General features: G+C 37.4%; 1 protein-coding gene across 6 annotated transcripts in view; it reads left to right on the forward strand.

Moving 5' to 3' along the window:
- Su(dx) (WW domain containing E3 ubiquitin protein ligase suppressor of deltex) overlaps positions 1-24,410 on the forward strand; it is a 382,533-nt gene that overhangs the window by 89,168 nt on the left and 268,955 nt on the right. For all 6 annotated transcript variants that reach the window (XM_090383423.1, XM_090383427.1, XM_090383426.1 and 3 more), the window contains 2 exons: positions 4,561-4,685; positions 9,059-9,202. In XM_090383423.1, the coding sequence (XP_090239549.1) occupies positions 4,561-4,685; positions 9,059-9,202 (269 nt within the window). The remainder of the gene's footprint in view (positions 1-4,560; positions 4,686-9,058; positions 9,203-24,410) is intronic.

The following is a 24,410-nucleotide window of genomic DNA, read 5'->3' on the forward strand; positions in this document are numbered from 1 at the left end:
AATGTAAAACTAGATAATGTAATACGTATCACTGCATTAGCTTAATATAGTATTGTACTCGTATAGTCAAGTATACTATAGTATAGTCAGTTACTCAATTAAATTTATTAACCTTATTAATTTTCATTGTTAATTAATTAAATCGTATCTGAATGGAAATCATGCCCCAGACTAGAACAGGAAAGCAATGTCAAAAAATAGTTGGAGTGCTGTGGCTCGGGTGAGAACCAAAGGAGAGTATTCTCCAATGCATCATAAGTCTAAAAAAATGTGCAACTTGTGAAATGTTTGCAGGCTTTCTGGAACAGGACAGATCTAGCCAAGGAGGAGGTCTTTCTGTGTGCTAAGTACAGAGAGCGTCAAGAAATCAGGCACTAACTCAGTGTTCTGATGGGTTTCTGTGAGACTTTGAAGAATGGGATAGATGCCCTTGAGAGAATTAAAATGGGGGCCCATCAAGCTCTTAGCTGCCCAACTCAACGGCAGAGCTTACTCTTGTGCATCAGGCAATGCAACAGCAATCTTCAGGGCAGAAGTTTGCTCCCGCAGGAGCTAGTTATTGTTGATGACTCTATTGTCAGGGAGATGGGAAATATATTGTGCAAAAAGAATAGGTGGAATAAGACCAGGGTATGCCTGCCGGGGGCAAACGTTGATGACGTTGTAGAGAATCTGTCATTTTTTTAAGGGCACAAAGGGTAATATTGTTGTACATTTTAGCGCTAATGACATTAAGAATAGGAAATCTGCAGATTTACTTAAAGTACAGGTCAATGTTGAAAAAAGTCGTAAGTTAGGGTTAAATTTGAAAGTGTTTACAATTCTGCCCAGACACAATAGAAGGGAGCATATGAGAACTTTGTCAATCAATTCGGCCTCGGAGAGATTGTGCAAGGCTCATGGAGTAGAATTTTTCTCAGTGTGGTCTACGCTTGTTAACAGGAGAGCTTGCTGTGTAAATGAAAAGCTAGCTTGAGGAGGGATTCACGGAATAATACATTAACAGTAGCCACAGGCAGAGGTGAAAGTGATTCTTGCACTTCTGTTGGAATGAGCAGCAGCCTGAAGTCTTCAGGCAACTGCCAGGAGTCATCATGGAACAAATAAATACATGGGCTGTGTTAGGGTAACTACGAGTAAGAATAGGTGCATGTATACTTGCATGTACACCAGTGCCTAGGAGTATAGTAAATAAATTTGATGAATATGAGGTGCTGATCAAGACATCAAAGACAGATATTGTTGGGATATCATAGACGTAGCGTCACCCAGATATAAGGAATACAGAATTGAAATTTGGGGAGTACACTGTGTACAGTATGGATAGAAAGGGAGGAAGGGTCATGCTGTTAGCTAAGAAACACATGAAATCTAAGGAAGTGCATCAAGTTGACATGGGTGCACAGTGCAGTGTTGAATCAGTTTGGTGTGACATAAGCACTGTAAAAGCAAAATTGAGAATAGGAGTGTGTTATAGGCCCAAATGACTTTGATGAGTACAACGAACAAATGTACAGAAAAATAGAGTGGGCCAGTATATCAGGTTGTGTTATAATGGCCGATTTTAACTTCCCAGATATAGACTGGATTTTGTGGGTTGGTCACTTGCACACTAGCAAGGCTTTTGTGGATTTATTGGATGATTGTTTTCTACAGCACCATGTTCCAGAACAAATGTACAGAAAAATAGAGTGGGCCAGTATATCAGGTTGTGTTATAATAGCCGATTTTAATTTCCCAGATATAGACTGGATTTTGTGGGTTGGTCACTTGCACACTAGCAAGGCTTTTGTGGATTTATTGGATGATTGTTTTCTATAGCACCATGTTCCAGAGGCAACCACTGGGAGTAATACCCTTGACCTAATAATCAGAAGTGATTATTCGTGTATTATGAATCTGCAGATAAAGGAACCACTAGGTAGCAATGATCACAGTGTACTGATGTGGGATTTACTTAAAGATTTAACTACCATCAGGGGTAAAGGGAAGGGTTTTTGCTTTTGTAAAGGTGACTACAGTTCTCAGACAGTTTTTAAATTCTGTACAGTGCAACCAACTAATGATGTTACCAACAGCAAATTCTAAATGGGTAGCAATCAAGGAATTAGTTTTGGAAGCTGCTAGGCTTTTCATACCAAGTAAGAAATACTGTTCAAGGTTTAGGCCTAAATGCATCTCAGATGAACTAATGAGACTCGTGTGAAGTAGACCAAGGCTCGTGGCAGAGAAGAAAAATGCATGCGACACGTAAAATATCAGACAATACATAAGACTATGGTAGATATAAGATAGTCTGTAATCAAGTCACAACAGAGGTTAGGCAAGCAAAGGCAGATTACAAGACATCTTTGGCAAAGATTGCAAAGAAAAACAGTAACAACTTCTTTATTATGTAAACTCTAGCAGGAAGGGGATGAATCATTTGATATCAATGTTCCCATTGTTAATGATTCTGCTCTGGTAGCTAATGATTCAAATGAGTATTTTGCCTCTGTATTTACACATGGGAATACTGTAGGGAAGTGGAGGCCAGGTGCTTATCAAACACTAACAAGGAGTTAAATGATTTTGTAATAACTGAAAGCAAACTGGAGAAAAAATTGTTGAAGTTAAACATAGGAAAGGTACCTGGGGTGTATGGTATCTATCCAGTTACATTAAAGGAGGCAGCAGAGGAAGTAAGCAGGCCCTTAGCCATGATTATGATGGCATCCTTGGACTCAGGGGAGGTCCCTGGAGAAGTGCAAATGTATCCCCAGTGAACAAAGGAGGATTGAAAGGTGACACAAGTAATTACAGACCTCTTAGTTTAACTTCTGTTCTGGGGAAAATAATGGAGTCACTGGTTAAAGAAGCACTACAGGATCATCTAGACAAGACTACGGTTATAGTTCAGACACAGCATGGGCTTGTGAAGGGTCGTGTGTTGTCTGATCAATTTGATTGGATACTATGATGTGGTCACAAAGGAACTGGATGCAAAAAATTATTTCGATATTGTATACTTGGATTTCAGGAAAACGTTTGATACGGGTGCATATGGAAGACTGTTATACAAATTGGAACAGTGTGGCATTAAGGGAAAGTTGCTACAATGGATAAAAGGCTGGTTGAGGGGGAGAAGACAGAGAGTGGTAATCAATGGACACTGCTCTTTGTGGACTAATGTTATTAGTGGAGTCCCCCAGGGTTTGGTGTTGGACCCATTGTTGTTTTCTCTATTTATGAGTGATATTGATGAAGGTATATTAGGCTTAATGTCCAAATTTGTAGATTATACAAAGGTTGTTAATGACAATAAGGATGGTATGCTACTGCAACACGATCTAGAATAGTTGAGCAGATGGGCTGAGAGGTGGCAACTGAAGTTTGACATTGACAAATGCAAAGTACTGCCTATGGGTAGCAGTAACCTCCAGAGTAACATACCAACTGCGGTACTACACTCAGTTTAGTGGAGAATGAAAAAGACCTGGGGATAATTGAGCAGTCAGATATGAAGTTTTCTGAGAGTGCAGACAGGCTGCAAGGGGAGCTCATGCGGTCTTGTCCATGATATATAGGAATTTTTCTAGCAAGGATAAGGAGATTGTCCCCTTGTATAAGGCACTGGTCAGGCCACACCTTCAGTACTGCATACAACTCGGGAGGCCTTATTTTAAGAAAGATGTAAAGCTGCTGAAACAAGTAACAGAGAAGGGCAATGAGTGGAACAGAGGGTTGGTTATCAAGAAAGGCTTAAGTTCTGCAAATTGCAACGTCTGGAGACTAGGCACCTGCGAGGTGATCTGATTAAGGTGTATGAGGCTTTGAATGGTTTGAGTAAGCTCAGTACTGATGGGATTCTTCCTTTTGCTCAGCTTCTACACCTGAGGGGGCATAAATTCAAATTGAGGAAAGTGTTTTTGCACTCTTTTGAATTTGCCTTCAGCCAGCGGGTGAGTGATTGCTCGAACAAACTTCCATCTGTTGTTGTGGAAGTTGATGACTTAAATAAATTCAAGGCTGAACTAGACAAACTTTTGGAATGAATGGATGGTGTAATGGGAAGGGTTTTTTTTTTTTTTTTTGTTATGCTCTATGAATAATTGTGTAATAATTTAAACTTTTAATTGGTAGGTTTCATTAAACTGCACTGAGGTAAAAAAAAAAAAAAAAAAAAAAAAAAATCCACAGTATTCAATCAGAAACATTCACTTATATAATGTTTTTTTTTTTTTTTTTTTTAGTACAATGGATGGATTTCTTATTCATAAAACAATTTTATCATTATCTTTTATTAATCAAATGTTTTTTTATTGTAGTCTTGATCATTGTTGTGGATTGTAGTTATGGCATATTCTGTATAGTTGCTTACTCTTAAATGAAAAAGAAGTTCATTTTCTTTTTTTTATCTGTAAAGGTTAATTAGTTTTTTTTTATCAATAAGTGCCAAATATTTATGTGGTGTCTCTCTCCTCCCTAATCTGATTTATAATTTGTTTGATTCATACTTTGGATATTTTAAATAAAATGCTTACATTGTTAAAAACAATTTTCTTTGGTTCTTGTGTAAAGGCTTGTCACGCCCTATTCCAAGCTTCATTTTCGAGTGTTCAATCACAGTTCCCTTATGAGAGATGGTATAGTGGGTGAAGGTACTATAGAGCTATATGCAATATTAGCTAGGTACAGTGGAAAATGTAAGTATTTTTTAATTTGAAATACAATATAGATATAAATTTATATATTTCAATTTAAAAATCAGTTATATAATTTTAATTCAGTTATTTCTTTATATAATATTTCTCCTAATAATATTTAAATTCATTATCAACAGTATTTTAGAATTCATACAAAATTTTTGTAAGGCCGTATCACGACATGGAATGAATATAAATAACTTCTAAATAATCTAGCAAAACTCAGTGAGATATTATACAGAGTTCATTTTCATTATAAATGTTAAATATTTCACTGTTCTTTTAACAACTGAAATCTTTCAGTGAGAGATACTATGTTTGTATCTAATGTCATGTAAAATAATTACCCTAAATTTTTTTTGGGGTGCGTGAGGTCATCAGCAGGCTCATTCAATGTTTCACAGTCATTGTTTTTTTTTTTTTTTTTTTTTTAAATCTGATGAAGCATTTTAGGTATACTCAGGCATGCATTATAAAGGGTTTGTACGAGCCCCTTGTTAAATTTTTGGGAATTATCTGAGCTCTTTGTTAAAAAATTTATTTGATAGTAATTCAGACTATTTTAACCAAGGATGACCCTTAGTTGAAATTCTTCTGAAGTAATCCCCTTGTGGACAAATTGACATGATGTACTCTTTTCACTGTCTGCTGATCTGCTACCCTGTGAAACTGCAATTTTATTTTAATTAAACATGCTTTTGAAAACATCAACATTATAAATTTTTTTAGACAATAAATTAGACAGGCCTCCATAGCTGAGTGGTCAGTAGCAGGAGTGCAGTAGCACACGCTCTTTGAGTAGACCAAGGCTCAAGACCCTGACTGCTAAATACGGTTGATCTGCCAACCCGCACTGGACCAGTGTGGCAGATTATGATCCATTTCCCTCAACATGAATTGTTGAAGAGGCTTCCATCCTGCAGTGGATTGATAATGGCTGCAGCTTACCTTACATTTAGAAAATGGCAGTAGGGAGTGATTTTCACGTGGTTCCCCTATTTATCAACTATGTAAATGCAAAAATTCTAAAGTGAAACTCTGTTATATAGGGTAAATAAAATATATACCAAACCCACAATATGAAGGGCTGTTCAAAACTTGGGGTGCATTTTCTTGTAAAACAATACATTATGTGTTGTTTGTTTGTTTGTTTGTTATTTGGTTTTTAGGAGCATTAGCAACTAAGGCCATTTTGCTCCGGGGATATGCAGTGGTCATTCCCTGACCTTTCCGCAACCTCTGTATTTGGTGGTTACGGGCTCGAACCATGGTCTAATCAAGAAGCGTGTGCTACGCACTGCTGCTCCTGCCCACCTGGCTACTGAGACGCCACTGTGTCGCAATTTACAGAAGTGCTTACTATAAATCTATATTTTGTTGTAAAAATTAAATTATTAAAAAAAAATTATAACTCACAGTGATTATTCAATTTAAAAAAAACTGGTGATCTCCTGTCATTTGTATCATATTTTTTCATTGGATTCAGTCTTTGTCGGCTATCCAAAATTGTATAGACTGCCATGATAACCAAATGAATGAAACTCACTGCAAATTGCAACCTTTTTTTCTGTTTCCAGTTTCTAATACAGTATCACTTTATATTTTACACTGTCTTTCAATTTATTCATTGCACTATAAATAAAAAAAAAAACAATCAGCCATTTTATTCTTTATTTCTTTGCAGGGTGAAGATTTCACTTTAGAACCATAAAATTACTTAGTATTTCGCAACTAGTTTGAAATGAGTAAACAGTCTGGTTGTTTTGCAATAAGGAAATCAATTTTTGGCAGTTGTATTTGAATTTTGACAAGCAGGGGTGTTTTGTCTTAAGAGCAAAGGACTGTGTTGCTGTTTGCCAGTCAGTGACTTGACGGTAATGAAGAGTTTTCCAGTGCTGGGGTTCTTCATGAACCATACAAGTCCTGTATTGGTATTGTAAGCAATACCCACATAGCTTTTATCAATTTATATTTGATCAAGACCATACTGCAGTATGGGTGGCATTTGAAGAATTCATGGCCTAAGTATGAAGGGTAAAAATTTCTGTACTTAATGAATAACACTTCAAATAGTAACCCACAAAGTTTTCTGCAATTTCAGTAATGTATTTTTTTAATTACAGGTCCTGAAGTCAACAAAGTTGTTCGAATGAGGAAAGATGTACAAAATCAGTCACTTGTGCAGTTATCCAGTATTTGAGTAAAAAAGGACTGATGTTGATAGTGTGCATGATCTGGTAATGAGTGGCAGTTCAGTACATTGCCAGCAACTTGGATATCTCATCTGAGCATGGGTACCAAATAATAACAAAGGTTCTCGCTATGAAAAAAGGTACCAGCATGATGGGTTTCAAAGTTTTTACAGCAGAACAAAAATGCACAAGAGGTGCCAAGTCAAGTGAATATTTGCATTATTTTCAACAGACTCAGCAAATTTCCTTGCAAGGTTTGGGACCATAGATTAGTCTATCACTTTCAGCCAGAATAAAGTAGTCCAAAACAGTGGAAACACAGCTCTTTTCTTCCCCCAAAAGAAAGCCAAGTCAATTCCTTGTGCTGGCAAGGTGATGGCATCAGGTTTTTAGGATGTTGACAGAGTGTTGATAGTGGATAACCTTCAGAAAGGCCAGGCAGTCACAAAGGTATATTACATGGAACTTGTGAGGTGAGGCATTTGTATGAAAACATCAAAGACAAATGTCAAGGAAACTTGGCAAAGGAATCTTTTTTCATCAGGACAACACATTTGCTCACAAGTCTTTCATTCCAATAGATGCACTGCATGTGTACGACTTTGAAATCTTGGACCTTTCCTGTATTTACCTGATCTAGCACCATCAGATTTTCACCTGTTTCCTAATTTGAAAAAAATACTGGCTGCATCCATTTTGTGACATCATTGCTGCAGTGGATGCATTCCTCGGGGCCCAAGAGAGAAAACTTTCTTTGCAGCTGGAATCAATATGTTGCAACATCAGTGATAGAAGTGTAGTTGAAAAGTAACTTGTTACCAGACTCCACAAATAAACTCTTCATACTTAGGCCTCAAACTTTTCAAACATCCCTTGCAAAACATAAATTTATGCAGATTTGTTTGTATGTAGCTTTGTAATTGCCTGTATTTCTACTACTCCGCTACATACAGATATAAATTTGATTGCATGGGTCTGCACCTGTTGCACATGCCTAACTCCAGCTTTGGGCTAAGGGTCAGTCAACTGTGGTCCCCTTTTTTTTTTATCTGAGCCACACATACTTATGTGTTTTGCTTACCTGCACATACATCTCAGCCCATGATGAAAATTTACTGCAAAAAGTTTTTTTTTGCTGTTGACATGTTATTGATTACAAGGCACCAAAATAGCTAGACACAATAAAGTGTGAAACTAAGCAGTAGATTGAGCTGGTGCATGTGGTGTGTGGATATTAACTGTTCACTGTGGCATTCTTATAATTTATGGCTGATGTTTTTAAATAAACAAATTTCAGGTGATAATGTAATGGGCCAATAAATTTTTAGCAGTGTTTTTCTGAACTATGGACAAAACAAGAACACTCATTCTCATTATTAATTTTTAAAAATTTTTATTTATTATGATTTTTAAATTTTGCAAAGAATTAAATTCTGGATTCCTCCCAGTTAAGTGCCTTTGTGCAGCACACAACCTGTACATGGCACCTGCTCCCATGGCCACTGCAGGCAGAGGTGTCAGTGATGATTGGTCAACATGGGCACATGACCAAGTCACCTACTTCATAGGTCTATCTGCGATTGTTTGCTGGATGATGTGCTCAGAAATATTTCTCTGTGCATCCTGGTTGTAGTCTATCATTAATTGGGGGATCATGGACTGGCTATTATCCAAGACAGTACATGCTAACTGCTGTTTGCCTTGACTGTGAAACATTTGTGGTCTCCCTGTCGTGGCATGTTGGCTAGTTGTGCATCCCTCTTCAGATCATTCTCGCCACACCTTCACTACAGCTGTCCTCAAACAGTCTCCTCCTTCCTAGCACTGCAAATCCATCTGAGCCTTCCCTTTCCCCATTGCACAGGCTTCATACTGACAAACTGACATACTTGTACTGTCATTGTATCTGGTCATAATGTTTTGGCTTATGAATGTATGTTAATGCAATCTTGGTAATTTCTGTTCAAAATAGTGAATAAAAAATGTTTCTTTTCTTTTTAACACAATTTAGTAAAAGGATGTGTACATTCTCATTTTAGCATATTTTATTATCAATATGGACTTAGGCAATTAACACTGTTTTGTTATTTTGAAAGAGCTATTTCTAAAATATTATTTTGAAAATTAAGAATAATATATAATTTATATAAGAATTTTTCTCTACCCCACCCCACTATAAAGTGGAAAAGGTGCCCCTTCCAGTTGATTTAAACAGTGGAAGTCGATCAGGGCGCTCTGGTCATGTCTTAACTGTCTTGGATGGCATGCATGTTGATTTAGCTCGTTTTCCTCCAAGAGGACATATAGATAACTCCAGTACAGAAGGTAAAAACATAATCATTAGTTATATATTTTTTATTCTTATTTGAAGAAGATAAACTAGCATATAGGCAATCCTTGACTTGCATCAATCTGTACTTATGTCATTTGTGAATTTCCACCCATGTTATTGTTTATTGCAGTCTGGTCAACATGTTTTTCTGCTATATTTTACTGCTAATAGATTCCGGTTATTTGGGGCAAATCTTAAAAAACAGAACCCAATCGAGAAAATAGCCAGGGTTTACTTCGCTTAATTGGGACAACATGCCGTTTAATTGGGGAAGGAGACCGCAGCACTGGAGATTACCCTATGATTGTCTGTTACCGTACCATGTGGTTCGGTCAGATTTCTGGAGATCACAACCATAAAACAAAAACAATTAGCAGTCACCTGTTTATTGGGCTTTTCTGTTAGTGCAATCTATCATAAACGGATATTAAACTCGATCTTATTGAATTTATGATAATATCAATAGCTGGAAATCTGTGGGTTATTATGGTGAAATGTGTTTACACTTCCATGAAATCTTCAATCATATAAAAAAAAATATTTTCAGAATCTTCTCTTCATTCCTATTTTTAAAGCTTCGTAACTTATTACTCTGTTCTCACTTGTGCTTATCGTGTTACTTGCAATTTGTGTGTGCTGTGTTGTTTGTTATTGATGGCTTATCTTTTTACTGTTTTAAATTTTAATCCCCACCCACAAATGTCAGTGAACAGAAATGTCAACTAGTTAGTATGTACATATTACAGTACGTATTAATTATTCCGATTATCGTGTATATTCTTCCAGTTTAACTTGGAATAGGAGTATAGTAAATCAATTTGATGAATTTGAAGTGTTGGTCAAGACATCAAAGGCGGATATTGTTGGGATAGCAGAGATGTGGTGTCACACAGATATAAGGAATGCTGAACAGGAATTTGGGGAGTACAATGTGTACAGAAAGGATAGACAGGATAGAAAGGGAGGAGGTGTTATGCTGTTAATTCAGAAAAACAAAATCAAAAGAAGTGCATCCAGTTGATATAGATGAACAGTGCACTGTTCAGTCAGTTTGGTGTGACATAAGCACTGCGAAATCAAAAATAAGAGTAGGAGTGTGTTATAGGCCTAATGACTCGTATGAGTACAATGAACAGTTGTACAGAGAAATACAGTGGGCTAGTAAGTCAGAATGTCTTATAATGGGGGATTTTAACTTCCCAGATATTGACTGCAACTTGTGTGTTGGTCGCTCACACACTAGTCAGACTTTTGTGGATTTATTGGATGATTGTTTTCTGCAGCAGTATGTTCGAGAGGCAACAGAGAGAGTAATACTCTTGATCTGGTTATCAGCAGTGATCATTCATGTATTAAGAATTTGCAATAAAGGAACCACTAGGTGGCAGTGATCCCAGTGTACTGATGTGGGATTTACTTAAAGATTTAATTACCATCAGGGGTAAAGGAAAGGGTTTTTGCTTCCGTAAGGGTGAGTACAGTTGTCTCAGACAGTTTTTAAATTCTGTACATTGGGATCAACTGACGATGTTACCAACAGTAAATTCTAAGTGGGAAGCATTCAAGGAATTAATCGTGGAAGCTACTAAAAGTTTCATACCTATTAAGAAATATTGTTCAAGGTTTAGGCCAAAATGGTTATCTAATGAACTAATCAGACTCGTAACAGAGAAGAAAAATGCATGGGATGCATATAAATTATCAAGCAACTCAGAAGCCTATGGCAGATATAAGCTAGTCTGTAATCAGGTCACAAAGGTGGTTAGGCAGGCGAAGGCAGATTACGAGAAATCCTTGGCAAAAGATGCTAAGAAAAACAGCAAGGATTTCTTTACTTATATAAACTCTAAAAGTAAGGGGATGAATCTGATTGGTCCACTTGACATCGATGGTTCGACTGTTGATGATCCTGCTCAGATAGCAAACAAACTGAATGAGTATTTTGCATCTACATTCACACATGAGGAATTATTAAGGTTTGAAAATGGCAGAAGGTTATCAAATTGTAGCTTGTTGTTATTTATTGTTATTTGGTTTTTAGGTGCATTAGCAACTAAGGCCATATTGCTCCGGGATATGCGGTGGTCATTCCCTGACCTTTCCGCTCCTCCGTATTTGGTGGTGACGGGCTCGAACACCGGTCTAATCAAGAAGCGTGTGCTACGCACTGCTGCTCCTTCCCACCTGGCTACGGAGGCGCTCACAAATTGTAGCAGGATACTTAATGATTTTGTAATAACTGAGAGCAAAGTGGAGGAGAAATTGTTGAAGTTAAACATAAATGCACCTGCAGTCTCCTTTAATATCCAGTGATATTAAAGGAGACTGCAAAGCAACTAAGCAAACCCTTAGTCATAATTATGAGAGTATCATTGGACTCAGGGGAGGTTCCCACGGACTGGAGATGTGCAAATGTCTCCCCAATTCACAAAGGGGGTTCGAAGGGTGACACGAGTAATTACAGACCAGTTGGTTTAACTTCTGTTCCGCGTAAAATAATGGGCTCACTGGTTAAAGATGCATTGCAGGATCATCTAGACAAGACTGCAGCAGTAATTCAGACACAGCATGTGTTTGTTAAGGGAAAGTCTTGTCTGACAAATTTGATAGGATATTATGATGTGGTTACAAAGGAACTGGATGCAAAAAATAATTTTGATATCATATATTTGGATTTCAGGAAAGCTTTTGACACTGTTGCTCACGGAAGACTATTGTACAAATTGGAGCAGAATGGTATTAAGGGTAAGTTGCTACAATCGATAAAAGGATGGTTAAGTGGGAGAAGACAGAGGGTGGTAATCAATGGGTGCTGCTCTTCGTGGACTAATGTTATTAGTGGAGTCCCACAGGGTTCGGTGTTGGGTCCACTGTTGTTTTGTATATTTATCAATGATATTGATGAAGGTATATCAGGCTTAATGTCGAAGTTTGCAGATGATACAAAGGTTGGCAGGGTTGTTAATGACAGTAATGGCAGTGTGCTACTGCAACAGGATCTAGATAATTTGGGCAGATGGGCTAAGGAGTGGCAACTGAAGTTTAACCTTGACAAATGCAAAGTACTGCATATGAGTAGAAGTAACCCCAGAGAAACGTACCAACTGTATGGTACTACACTTAAGGTGGTAGAAAATGAAAAAGACCTGGGAGTAATTGTGCAGTCAGATATGAAGTTTTCTGAGCAATGCAGACAGGCTGCCAGGGCAGGTCATGGGGTTTTGTCAATGATATATAGGAATTTTGCTAGCAGTGAAAAGGACGTGATTGTCCCTCTGTATAACGCAATGGTCAGGCCATGCCTTGAGTACTGCGTACAGGTCTGGAGGCCTCATTTTAGGAAGGATGTAGATTTACTTGAGCGTGTACAGAGAAGGGCAACAAGATTGGTGAGGGGAATGAAGAGATTCTCTTACCAAGAGAGGCTTAAGTTCTGCAAATTGCAGTGGCTGGAGACTAGGCACTTGCGTGGTGATCTGATTGAGGTGTATAAGTCCTTGAATGGGATGAGCACGCTGAATTCTGATGGGATCCTTCCACTTGTTCAGATTACGAACCTAAGGGGGCATAAATCTAAATTAAGAAAGGACAGATGTAGAATAGATGTGCGGAAATTTGCCTTTAACCAGCGGGTGGTTAATTGTTGTAACAAACTTCCATCTGTCATTGTGGAAGTTGATAGGTTGAATAAATTTAAGGAGGAACTGGACAGGCATTTGGAGGGAATGGTGTGATATATATATTTTTTTTTCTTTTGGCTGATGCTTCACTTCACTTGCTTTCTTGCATCACATGTCACTACTACTATTTTCACGTATCATTTAATTTTTTTTAATTGGTAAAGTAATAAAGGGTAAATTTGAGCTTAATATATCTTTTCTTTTATAGCCTGTGAATAATATTCCTCCTATTTTCGTTAATTATAATCGCTGTTTAATAGAATTAAAATTCAATTCACATACGTGCTCACAATGACTGGTACTTACTACACATCGTATAATGAATGGTACTTTACTATAGTGAGTCCATTGTAACATGATTTGATTGTATAGTGAACCAATTGTAAAGCGGGGATCCATCATGTTTTTAACTATTTACATGAAACTTCGGATAATTGGAGCAGCCTCTTAATCAGGCCAAAATGCACTAGTCCCGATGTGTCCCAAATAACCGGTATTGACTGTAATAATATTTTTTTTAAATTTCAAAAAATGCACTAATGATATTGTTTTCTCTGCTTAATGCATGTTGCTGGCTGAATTCTACTTCCAGTTCTTCATATAAATAAACATTCATCACACAATTCAGTTTGATTTTCAAGTACTCCAGTATCCTGTACCATGTATTTTTTGTGAGTTTTACTTTACAAACCATTACATTAGAGGTGAAGAGAAAGTGATAATACTTTCTCTTTACCTCTAATGTAATTGTAATAGCCTGTTTATATTTATATTCTGGGAGATCTACATTAGGTCAGATGTTTACATCTGACCTAATGTGGATCTCTAACATTTACAAGCTAGTAACTACAATAATATTATCATTGTGTGTGTGTGTGTGTGTGTGTGTGTGTGTGTGTGTGTGTGTGTGTGTGTGTGTGTGTGTGTGTGTGTGTGTGTGACTTTGTATTTGCACTGTAATTTATAGATGATCGGTAGTTGGTTAAATATGTTATTTGCATACTGTACCAATCCCCTTGGTCAGGAACATAATTCCCTATTATATCAATTATTTTTATGTAAAAATTGATTTCAACTTACAGCACCTTTTGTAGGAACATAACCAGCCATAAGTCTGAGGGCTGCTGATAATTAACAAGAATAAATATTTTTATCTATTTTGCATTTTCTGAAACAATTTGATAATATAAACCAGAGCTCTGATGCTCAATTTTGATTTCAATATTTGTAAAAGAATAAGGGAAGTTTACCTCAGTATGATACGTAGAACACTTCCATATGATACTCTCCAAAAATTAAAATGAATATAACATTACAGTAAAAAATAAATCGAAAATATTACATTCGAAAAACTAAAATCGAAAAAATTTCTAAAGCAATGAATGCGTTGCTTATCAAAATAAATTATATAAATTTCTGTCATAAAACACTTAATTGATTAGATATTAAAATTTATTGAAAATACTCTTTGATACACCACTGGATATTGAAAATAGTAAGCAACAACATCAGTCAGCGATGAAGTGGTTGGAACGTACCAAAAAATTTCCGATTTACATTTGTATATAAATTTACAACTGGTAATGAACAGATATTTAGATCTTGTATAGGTTAAAAGTGCTTCAGTTATCTTTTAATACATTTATATTACCCATGCACCATGCTTCTGAAGCAACATCTATAGTAATAGATACCAGGTATGTATGGCTGGATCTAAGACTGAGCATTTAGTAGGTGTAGCAGCAGTGTTCCCAAGCTTTCAGAAAACTATTCCAATCATCTCTTAGTATATTGAGTTAAACAGTCAAACTTACTGCTGAGTTATGCATAATCAAACTGGTTTTGAATGGCATTGAAAGACACCAACGTTTCCCTGCTCTAATATTTTCTGGTTCCTTGTTTGCTATGATGGCTTATTAGGTTAGAAATAAAATTAAAGTGCACAAACTAAGTCATATAATGATATGCTGGATCTCCAGCCATATAGGCATTAGTGGTAATGAAGAAGCTGATTGAGCTACAAAAAGTCCTAATGAAGAAGAAATAGAGAAATTTCAGTGTTTTCCTTTTACAGATCTCAGATAAACCTTAGAGAAAGGACTAGACAAATATGGGCAAAGTTGTGGCAGCCACTTATAATAAACTGTGCAGAGTAAAACCTGACTTACATATGTGAGATTACAGTTTTCAACCAAATTGATGGGAGGAGGAGATCTAGCAGGAATGAGGATTTAGGCATAGTTTCATTACCCACAGATATTTATTGGTGGAGGTGAGTCCCCCCATCATGCCCATACTGTCAAAATCAACTTAAGTTATGGCACTATTAGCATTAGCATTAGTAGAGGCATTTGATGCAAGAAAGCAAGCTTATGCAGCATCAGCCAAAAAAAAAAAAAAAAAAAAAAAAACCACTTCCACTTCACCCCTCTGTTCATTCCAAATACCTGTCCAGCTGAGCCTTAAACTTATTTAGGCTATCAACTTCCATGACAAGGGATGGAAGTCTGTTCCACCAACCAACCACCCGCTGGCTAAAGGCAAATTTCCGCACGTCTATCCTACGTCTGTCTTTCCTCAATTTGAATTTATGCCCTCTCACGTGATTATTCTGAGCGAGAGGAAGAATCCCATCAGCATTGAGCATGCTCAAACCATTCAAGGCTTTATACACCTCTATCAGATCACCTCGCTGGTGCCTAGTCTCCAGACACTGTAATTTGCAAAACTTAAGCCTTTCTTCGTAAGAGCACCCCTTTGTTCCATTCACTAATCTTGTTGCCCTTCTCTGTACTCGTTCCAGCAGCTCTACATCCTTCTTGAAATGAGGCCTCCAGATCTGTATACAGTACTCTAGTTGTGGCCTGACCATTGCCTTATACAAGGGAATAATCACTTCCTTATCCCTGCTAGAAAAATTCCTATATATCATTGACAATACACCATGAGCTACTCTTGCAGCCCGTCTGCACTGCTCAGAGAACTTCATATCTGCCTGCACAACCACCACCAGGTCCCTTTCATTCTCTACCACTGTCAGTATAGTACCACAGAGTTGATACGTTGCTCTGGGGTTGCTGTTTCCCATGTGTAGTACTTTACATTTGTCAATGTTAAACTTCATTTGCCACCTCTCAGCCCATCTGATCAACCTTTCCAGATCCTGTTGCAGCAGCATAGTGTCAGTAGTGTCCTTGACAACCCTGCCTACCTTTGTATCGTCTGCAAACTTCGACATTAAGCTTGATATACCATCATCAATATCATTTATGAATACAGAAAACAATAATGCACCCAACAATGAGCCCTGAGGGACTCTACTAATAACATTAGTCCACGACGAGCAGTGTCCATTGATTACCACTCTCTGTCTTCTCCCCCTCAGCCACCCCTTTATCCACAGCAGCAATTTGCCTCCAATGTCACACTGCTCCAATTTGTGCAGCAGTCTTCCATGTGCAACAGTATCAAAAGCCTTTCTAAGATCCAAGTATATAATATCAAAGTTATTCCCTGCATCCAGTTCCTTTGTGACTGCATCATAGTATCCAATCAAATTGGTCAGGCAAGACTTCCCCTTAACAAAACCATGCTGTGTCCGAGCTATAACTGAAGTCTTGTCTAAATGATCCTGCAGTGCTTCTTTAACTAGTGCCTCCATTAATTTTCCTGGAACAGAAGTTAAACTCACAGGTCTATAATTACCTGTGTCAGCCTTTGATCCTCCTTTGTGAATTGGGGTCACATTTGCACATCTCCAATCTGTGGGTACCTCCCCTGAGTCCAAGGAAGCTCTCATAATTATGGCTAAGGGTTTGCTTACTTCCTCTGCTGCCTCTTTTAATATAACTGGATAGATCCCATCCACCCCGGGTGCCTTTCTTTTGTTTATCTTCAACAATTTCTCCTCCACTTTACTCTCAGTTATTACAACATTCTCTAGCTTACTGCTAGAGTTGAATACACCTCTGGCTTTCCCCTTCCTGAATAACTCCTCATGTGTGAATGTAGATGCAAAATATTCATTTAGTTTGTTAGCTACCTGAGCAGGATCATCAACAGTTGACCCATCGATATCAAGTGGACCAATCTGATTCATCCCCTTCCTTCTAGAGTTTACATAAGTAAAGAACTCTTTGCTGTTTTTCTTTGCATCCCTTGCCAAAGATTTCTGGTAATCTGCCTAACCTCCTTTGTAACTTGGTTACAGATCAACTTGTATCTATCATAGGCTTCTGTGTCATGTGTTAATTTGTATGTATCCCATGCATGTTTCTTCTCTGCCATATGCCTCATCAGTTCATCTGACATCCATTTAGGCCTAAACCGTGAACAATATTTCTTAGTTGGTATGTAAAGCCTAGTAGCTTCCAAGATAAGTTCTTTGAATGCTTCCCATTTTGCATTTGCTGTTGGTAACATCATCAGTTGGTCCCTCTGTATAGAATTTAAATACTGTCTCAGTCCATCGTAGTCGCCTTTACGAAAGCAATAACCCTTCCCTTTACCCCTAATGGTAGTTACCTCTTTCAGTAAATCCCACTTCAGCACACTGTGATCACTGCCACCTAGTGGTTCATTTATCTGCAGATTCTTAATGCATGAAGAATCACTGCTGATAATCAAATCAAGAGTATTCTTCCCTCTAATTGCCTCCCGAACATGCTGATGTAGAAAACAATCATCCAATAAATCCACAAAAGCCTTGCTAGTGTGTGAGTGACCAGCCCCCAAATTCCAGTCAATATCTGGGAAATTAAAATCTCCCATTATAAGGCTCTCTGATTTACTGGCCCACTCTATTTCCCTGTACAGTTTCTTATTATACTCATCAGAGTCATTAGGCCTATAGCAAACTCCTACTCTCAGTTTTGATCTCCCAATGCTTATGTCACACGAAACTGACTCAACACTGCACTGCCCAGCGATGTCCACTGGCTTCACTTCCTTGGATTTTATGTATTTCTTAACTAATAGCATAACCCCTCCTCCCTTCCTATCCAGTCTATCCTTTCTGTAGACGTTGTACTCCCCAAATTCCAGTTCTGCATTCCTTATATCTGTGTGACACCACGTCTCTGATATCCAACTATATCTGCCTTTGATGTTTTGAGCAATGCCTCAAATTCATCAAATTTATTTACTAAACTCCTAGCATTGGTGTACACGCAAGTATACATGCACCTATTTCTATTCTTAGCTACCCTAACACAACCCATGTGTTTACTTGTACCGCAATGACTCCCAGCAGTCGAGGCCACATTATGTCAAGGATCTGTGCATATTCTTCCCATGCACAGATGCACACATGTACACCATATCCAAAAATTTCAAACAAGTCCCCCCCCCCCACTTATTCTTACCATTGAATACAACATGAATTGTCAAACTAATAAAGTAAGCTTATCTGCGAAAAGATCTAAACCTCCAAAACACTTCCTAATTCATTTCACAAATATACGTTGTCTCAATTCTAATCTCAACGATGACCATTTCCACTTTCATTCTGCCAAACCCGTCGTACTTTTTCTGACAGAATCTCAGTTATCGGTTGATTCAACTACTGCTCATCTCTGTTGTCCAAATTATTCACTCTATGATTCCTTTCGCCTCAAAGGTGTTACTTGTGCATATGTCTGTTCCGATATTCCCTGTCACAGACTTCTTAATTTGGAATCTTCTCTTTTCGATCTTCTCTGGCTAAAAATCTCTCTACTTCATTCTGTCAGATTCATCTGTTGTCTCTACTCTTTTCCCAACTCCACTAATCACTTGGAGCTCTTCGAATTCCTCTCTTTGTAACTTGACTTTCTCCAGTCCAACTTTCCTAACAGTGAGGTAATTTTCCTTGGTGATTTTAATGTTCACAACTCCAACTGGCTTCCATTTTCCAGTCACACTGACCCAGCTGTTCGAGATGGTGAGGCTTTTGCAATTACTAATGACCTCGCACAAAATACTGGAAAATCTTAACCATACAGCCAATGCGCTTTATCTTTTTCTTATAAACAACCCTTCTAAGTACAAGGTCGAAGTGAGTGGTCCTTTTGGCACCTCAGGTCACAACTTGGTGATTGTCTCTTCTTCAATGGAGCCTTTATCTCATGGCTATTCCCAACCTTGTATTGTTTGGAATTACAATATTCGATTACTGTTTCAAAACTGCTGATGTCAGCGTTTGCTCAGATTGTGTTAGGGAAATTATTCTTGTAGGAATGATTTGACACCACTTTAAACAAGGGTGGAGTGTGAATGATTCCACACTCCACTCTTGTTTAAAGTGGAGTGTGGAATCCTTTATTCCACACTCCACTTTAAAATGTCGTCCTTTATCTAAACCTTGGTTTTCCAATAAGTGTCCTAAGGCTGTTCAAGAGAAGAACATTGCATATCGTAATTGGCTTGTTTCCAATTCTTAGTTTCCTTTTCTGCCTACACCAAAGTTCGCAACAATTGTAAAGCAGTTATTAATCAGTCCAAACTAGATTTTGCACCGGCTAAGAGCAGAAAACTTGCTTCCTGCCCTAATGGTAGCCGAGCATTCTGGTCTCTTGCCAAAGCTATTGGCCGCAACTTTTGCTCACCTCTGTCAAAACCAGATGATTCTGTTATCACTTCAGCCAACGATAAAGCTGATCTGCTAGCATCCATTTTTCTTCCAACTCATGTATTAATGATCTTGGTAAAACAGCTCCCACCATTCCCAGCATGCACCATTCAATGCGTCCTGTGGTCTTCTGTCAAAAGGATATCAGGAGCATTTTGACGAATCTTGATGCTAAGGGCGCCTCCGTAGCCGGGTGGGCAGGAGCACCAGTGCATAGCACATGCTTCTTGATTAGATTGGGGTTCGAGCCAGTGACCACCAAATACGGAGGATGCGGAAAGGTCAGGGAATGACCACCGCACATCCCGGAGCAATATGGCCTTAGTTGCTAATGCTCCTAAAAACCAAACAACAACTTGATGCTAAGAAAGCTCCAGGTCCTGATGGTATTTCTCCACTTGTTCTCTAAACCTGTGCTCCTGAACTTACTCCTGTTCTTTGCCGCCTTTTTTCACTTCCTTATTCCAAAGGTGTTTTTCCTTCTGCTTGGAAATTTGCTCATAACCAGCCAGTTCCTAAAAAGGGTGATAAATCCCTCCCATCCAATTATCGTCCCATTGCAATTACTTCTATTCTTTCTAAAGTAATGGAGAAATCAATTAACCGCCAACTCTTAAACTACCTACAATCCTTCCATCTGATCAACGATAGCCAGTATAGATTCCGTCAGTGTCGATCCACTGGTGATATTCTGGCTATGTTACCCATCTAAGTTACTCGTTTCCAATCAATGGAAAAGTTCAGTGAAACACATGCAGTTGCTCTTGACAACTCAAAGACTTTCGATCATGTTTGGCATAAAGGACTTCTAAACAAGCTTTCATCTTATGGTTTGCCAACTGTTTTTTGTAATTGGTTATCCAGTTTTCTCTCTGATTGCTCACTGAGGGTGATGGTAGATAGCTCTGTCTTCTAACATCTCCGCTAATGCTGGTGTACCCTAAGGTTCAGTTCTTTCCCCCACTGTTTTCCTTTTGTATATTAATGACCTTCTTCCATTGACTGGAAATTCTATCTATAGTTTTGCACATTGCATTCCACTTTCCATTTTGAGAAACCTCTCCCTGCTCAATCAGCTTCAACTTCTCGAATATCTGCTACCAATTCCTTAAATGCCGATCTCCAAGTAATTGTCCAGTGGGGCAAAGACAACTTAGTTGATTTAAATCCTTCTGATTTAAATCAGGCAAAATGATATATCTCTTTTGGGGGATTACTCTGACTTCTAATCTCTCTTGGCACAACCACATTACAAATATTGCTTCCTCTGCATCTAAAAAACTTGGTTTTCTTTTTCACTCTTGGCGTTACTTTTCTTCCAAACAGTTGTTCTCTCTGTAGAAATCGCAACTTCGCCGTACCATGGAATATTGTTCCCACATCTGGGGTGGTGCCTCGAAAACCTCTCTCAGGCTTCTAGATTCCATTCAGAAGAACAGCAGTTAGGTTAATTAATGACTCCTCTCTAACAGAGTCTGTTAGAGAGGAGTTGTTTTTGCTGCAAGCCTTTTCTACAGATACTTTCATGGGCACAGTTCATCTGAATTGGCTTCTATAATTCCCGCTCTCTCTTTCTAAACAGTCCGAACACCTGCCACCACCAGCCAACATCTGTTTACTGTCCAACTTCAAACTCACAGAACCAACTTTTCATCTTCGTTGTTTATTCATTCAACTGCTGTTTTCTGGAACAACCTTCATATGTATTTCCTGAAAATTACAGTCTACAGAAGTTCAAGTCTAATGTCAACAAATATCTTCTTTCGTCTACTCAACCTCCAACCCAAGCATGGTACTAAGTACTATAGGTTCTAATACTTCTCATGTTTGGGGTTTTTACGAAAAAAAAAAAAAAATAAAATAAAATAAATAAAACAAAAATAAAAAGGTTGGACCTTCATATAATGAAATCGATCATTCGCTTGAAAAAATTTGTTATACAGAAATTTCGTTATAAAGGTATATGGCCTTTTCAACAATGAAAAATAGTGTACTTCAACTCAGAAATACAGCAAAATATGGGAAGTAAATCAGAAATAAGTGGGAAGAAAAAATTTTTTCTAACATTTTAAAAGAATTAATTTATTAATACACACATTAAGAAATGACTACTTACATGTGCACAATATATAAGTACACCTTTAAAAATTATGTTAGAAAATATTTGGTTATTTTTTGTTGTACACTGGATTTTACTGTACATCGTTCATAAAAATGTTCCCATTTCTTTAAGCACTGAAATATATTTTCTTCATACTCTATGCAAAGTTTCAAATGCTGCCAACATTTCATGTTTGGAAGGTTTAATATTGCCCTCATTGCCTTCGTTTTCCTCAATTTCATTGAATTTCATGTTGGAGTCAGTCAGGTATTCAGCTACTATGATATCATTATCAACTCCTAAAAATTATTCTAGAACAATTTCTCCACTAATCAAACCTCTCGCTTGGAGTTCTTCCCAAGATTGCTCACTGTCTTGTAGCAGTTCATCCCTCTCATCACTGTTAATTGGCATTTTAGCAAAACCTACTTTTGCAAAACGATTCTTAATCTTTGTTTCCATCACATTTTCACTCTGAACTTTTGCAAACTCTGATATGCACATCCACAAATCTATAACAGAATCTATAGGTTGGTTGGTTTCTATTATCGGTATAATTTTTTTCAGTGTGCACCTTCGGTAGTGCATTTTCAAATTCTTGATAATGCCTTGGTCCATGGCTACAGTTGAGACGAGGTATTTAGAGGGAAGAAAAAACAAGCTTCACTCTTGTAAGTTTAAAAATTAAAGAGTGAATTTGCAGGGCAGTTGTTGATAATCAATGCGATTTTTCTGTTTTCTTTCGTAATCTTTCTATTGAATTTTAAAATCCACTGTTCAAAAATTTCACTTGTCATCCAACCTTTTTTTGTTTTAGTAGTAGTCCAACTCTAACGACTTTACTCCTTTGAAACTTCGCTGTTGTTTACTTTTGTCTATTACCAAAAGCTTCAGTTTTTCATTACCAGCCATATTTGCATCAACCAAGGCTGTAATTCTCTCCTTACTATTTTTACCACCCACACATTTATCACCTTTAAAAGTCAGTGTCTTGTTCAGAAAATATTTAAAAAATAGACATGTTTCATCAACATTGAATATGTCTTCGTGCTCGTAGTCTTCCATAATTTTTTTCAAAACTGTTTCTTTCCGATGGGTACATTCTTCTTCAATTAGAACGTCACTTTCACCATAAATAACTTTTTTGAGTAAGTCATGGCACTTTTTAAATTTGTCCAGCCGACCAAAACTGGCTTGGAAAGTTTTATGCCCAAGAAAAGATGCATACTCTATTGCCTTTTCTTTTATTAATGGCCCAAATATCGGCATGTTTTGGTTTCAAATCAACTTCACCCACTTAAAAATGGCTTCATCTACTTCTTCACATAGGTATAATTTCGCACGCTTCCAACTGGATCCTGTTTCCTCAAACAGTTTGAGAATCGAAACAGTTTTTCAGAATAGTTGACACACTACTGGCAGGGACACCAAATTTTAAAGCTATTTCTTTTTTTTTTTTTAATCCTGTGATCTACACTATTAGGCACTTCCACTTTTTCCACTACACTCAAGGATTTCCTCTTAGACCTGGTAAGGTTACTTATACAGCAGCTAAAACAAAACTGATTTAGGGACGACTTGTACCTACCATATAGAGACAGGCAGGTGAACTTTAGTAAAAGTGTGGATGACTCACTTCTGTGAAACAACAGATGAATTTCCAGGATAAAGGAAAATCACTCTCTCTTAATTCTCTAATAGGGTGCTTACAATAGAAAACAGGTTAACCAGAGCCATTGTCCATGTCGGGAATATGCCTTAATCTTTGCCAATGAATGTGGACATATAGATAGCAGTTGATTGGCACGACTTCTCATTACAGTAAATGTTTTACGGGCAACATTAAATTGTGGAATTCTCTTAAGAATTAAATCTTTTAGCTGTTAAAAGCTAAAGTGATTAATTCGTAATCCTTTTAGCTCTTAATTTGTGCTTTTTATAGTGTCAGCTCTATTGCCTAAAGGCGAGAGGTGCAAACAGTGCGTATCCAGGTCTCTTGAAATTAGTTTGTTGTATGGAAACTATTTTAAAAGTAATGACCAAGGGGACATCAAAAAAGTTCACTGCATAGAAAAATTAATTCACTATATGAAAGTTTGTTAAAGAGAGGTCCGACTTTATATATTTGAGAACCAATAATAATTGCACCTACTTGAGAACCTAAAGTTCACATCCTATAGTTGGAACCAGAGTAGATAGGTTGGTAAATGATCAAGATTTTGAAAGCACTTTTTTAATTACTTTTAGATATTCTTGTATTGCAATGTGCACAACTGCACACCTGCTGCCAGTTTTGAGTTTGCTAGACCTGTGTCTAGCTACTAAAATTACAAAATTGCATTTGATAACTGACAGTTTGTAAAAATTACATACAAGAACACCAAATATTTGGTGTTCTTGTATCCAATTTTTTAAGAGATTTTAGAGATTTAAGAGATTTTCTAATCATGTTAGAAACTCTTAAAATAGTTAGAAGTAGTAGTAGAAGCATGTGATGGAAGAAAGCAAGAGTATGAGCTTATATAGCATCAACAAAAAAAAAAAAAAAAAAATATTCACACCTCCATTCCCTCTAAAAGTTTGTCCAGTTTCTCCTTGAATTTATTTAAGCAATCAACTTCCACAACGACAGATGGAAGTTTGTTCCAGCAATCAACTGCCTGCTGGCTAAAGACAAATTTCCACACATCTATTCTAGAACTGTCTTTCCTCAATTTGAATTTATGCCACCTCAGGTTCGTAATCTGAGCAAGAGGAAGAAATCCATCAGAATTGAGCATGCTCAACCCATTCAAAGCCTTGTACATCTCAAT

Source organism: Mastigoproctus giganteus, chromosome 10, assembly GCF_048544385.1.
Source record: "Mastigoproctus giganteus isolate SK-2022 chromosome 10, ASM4854438v1, whole genome shotgun sequence".
NCBI classification, from domain to species: domain Eukaryota; kingdom Metazoa; phylum Arthropoda; class Arachnida; order Uropygi; family Thelyphonidae; genus Mastigoproctus; species Mastigoproctus giganteus.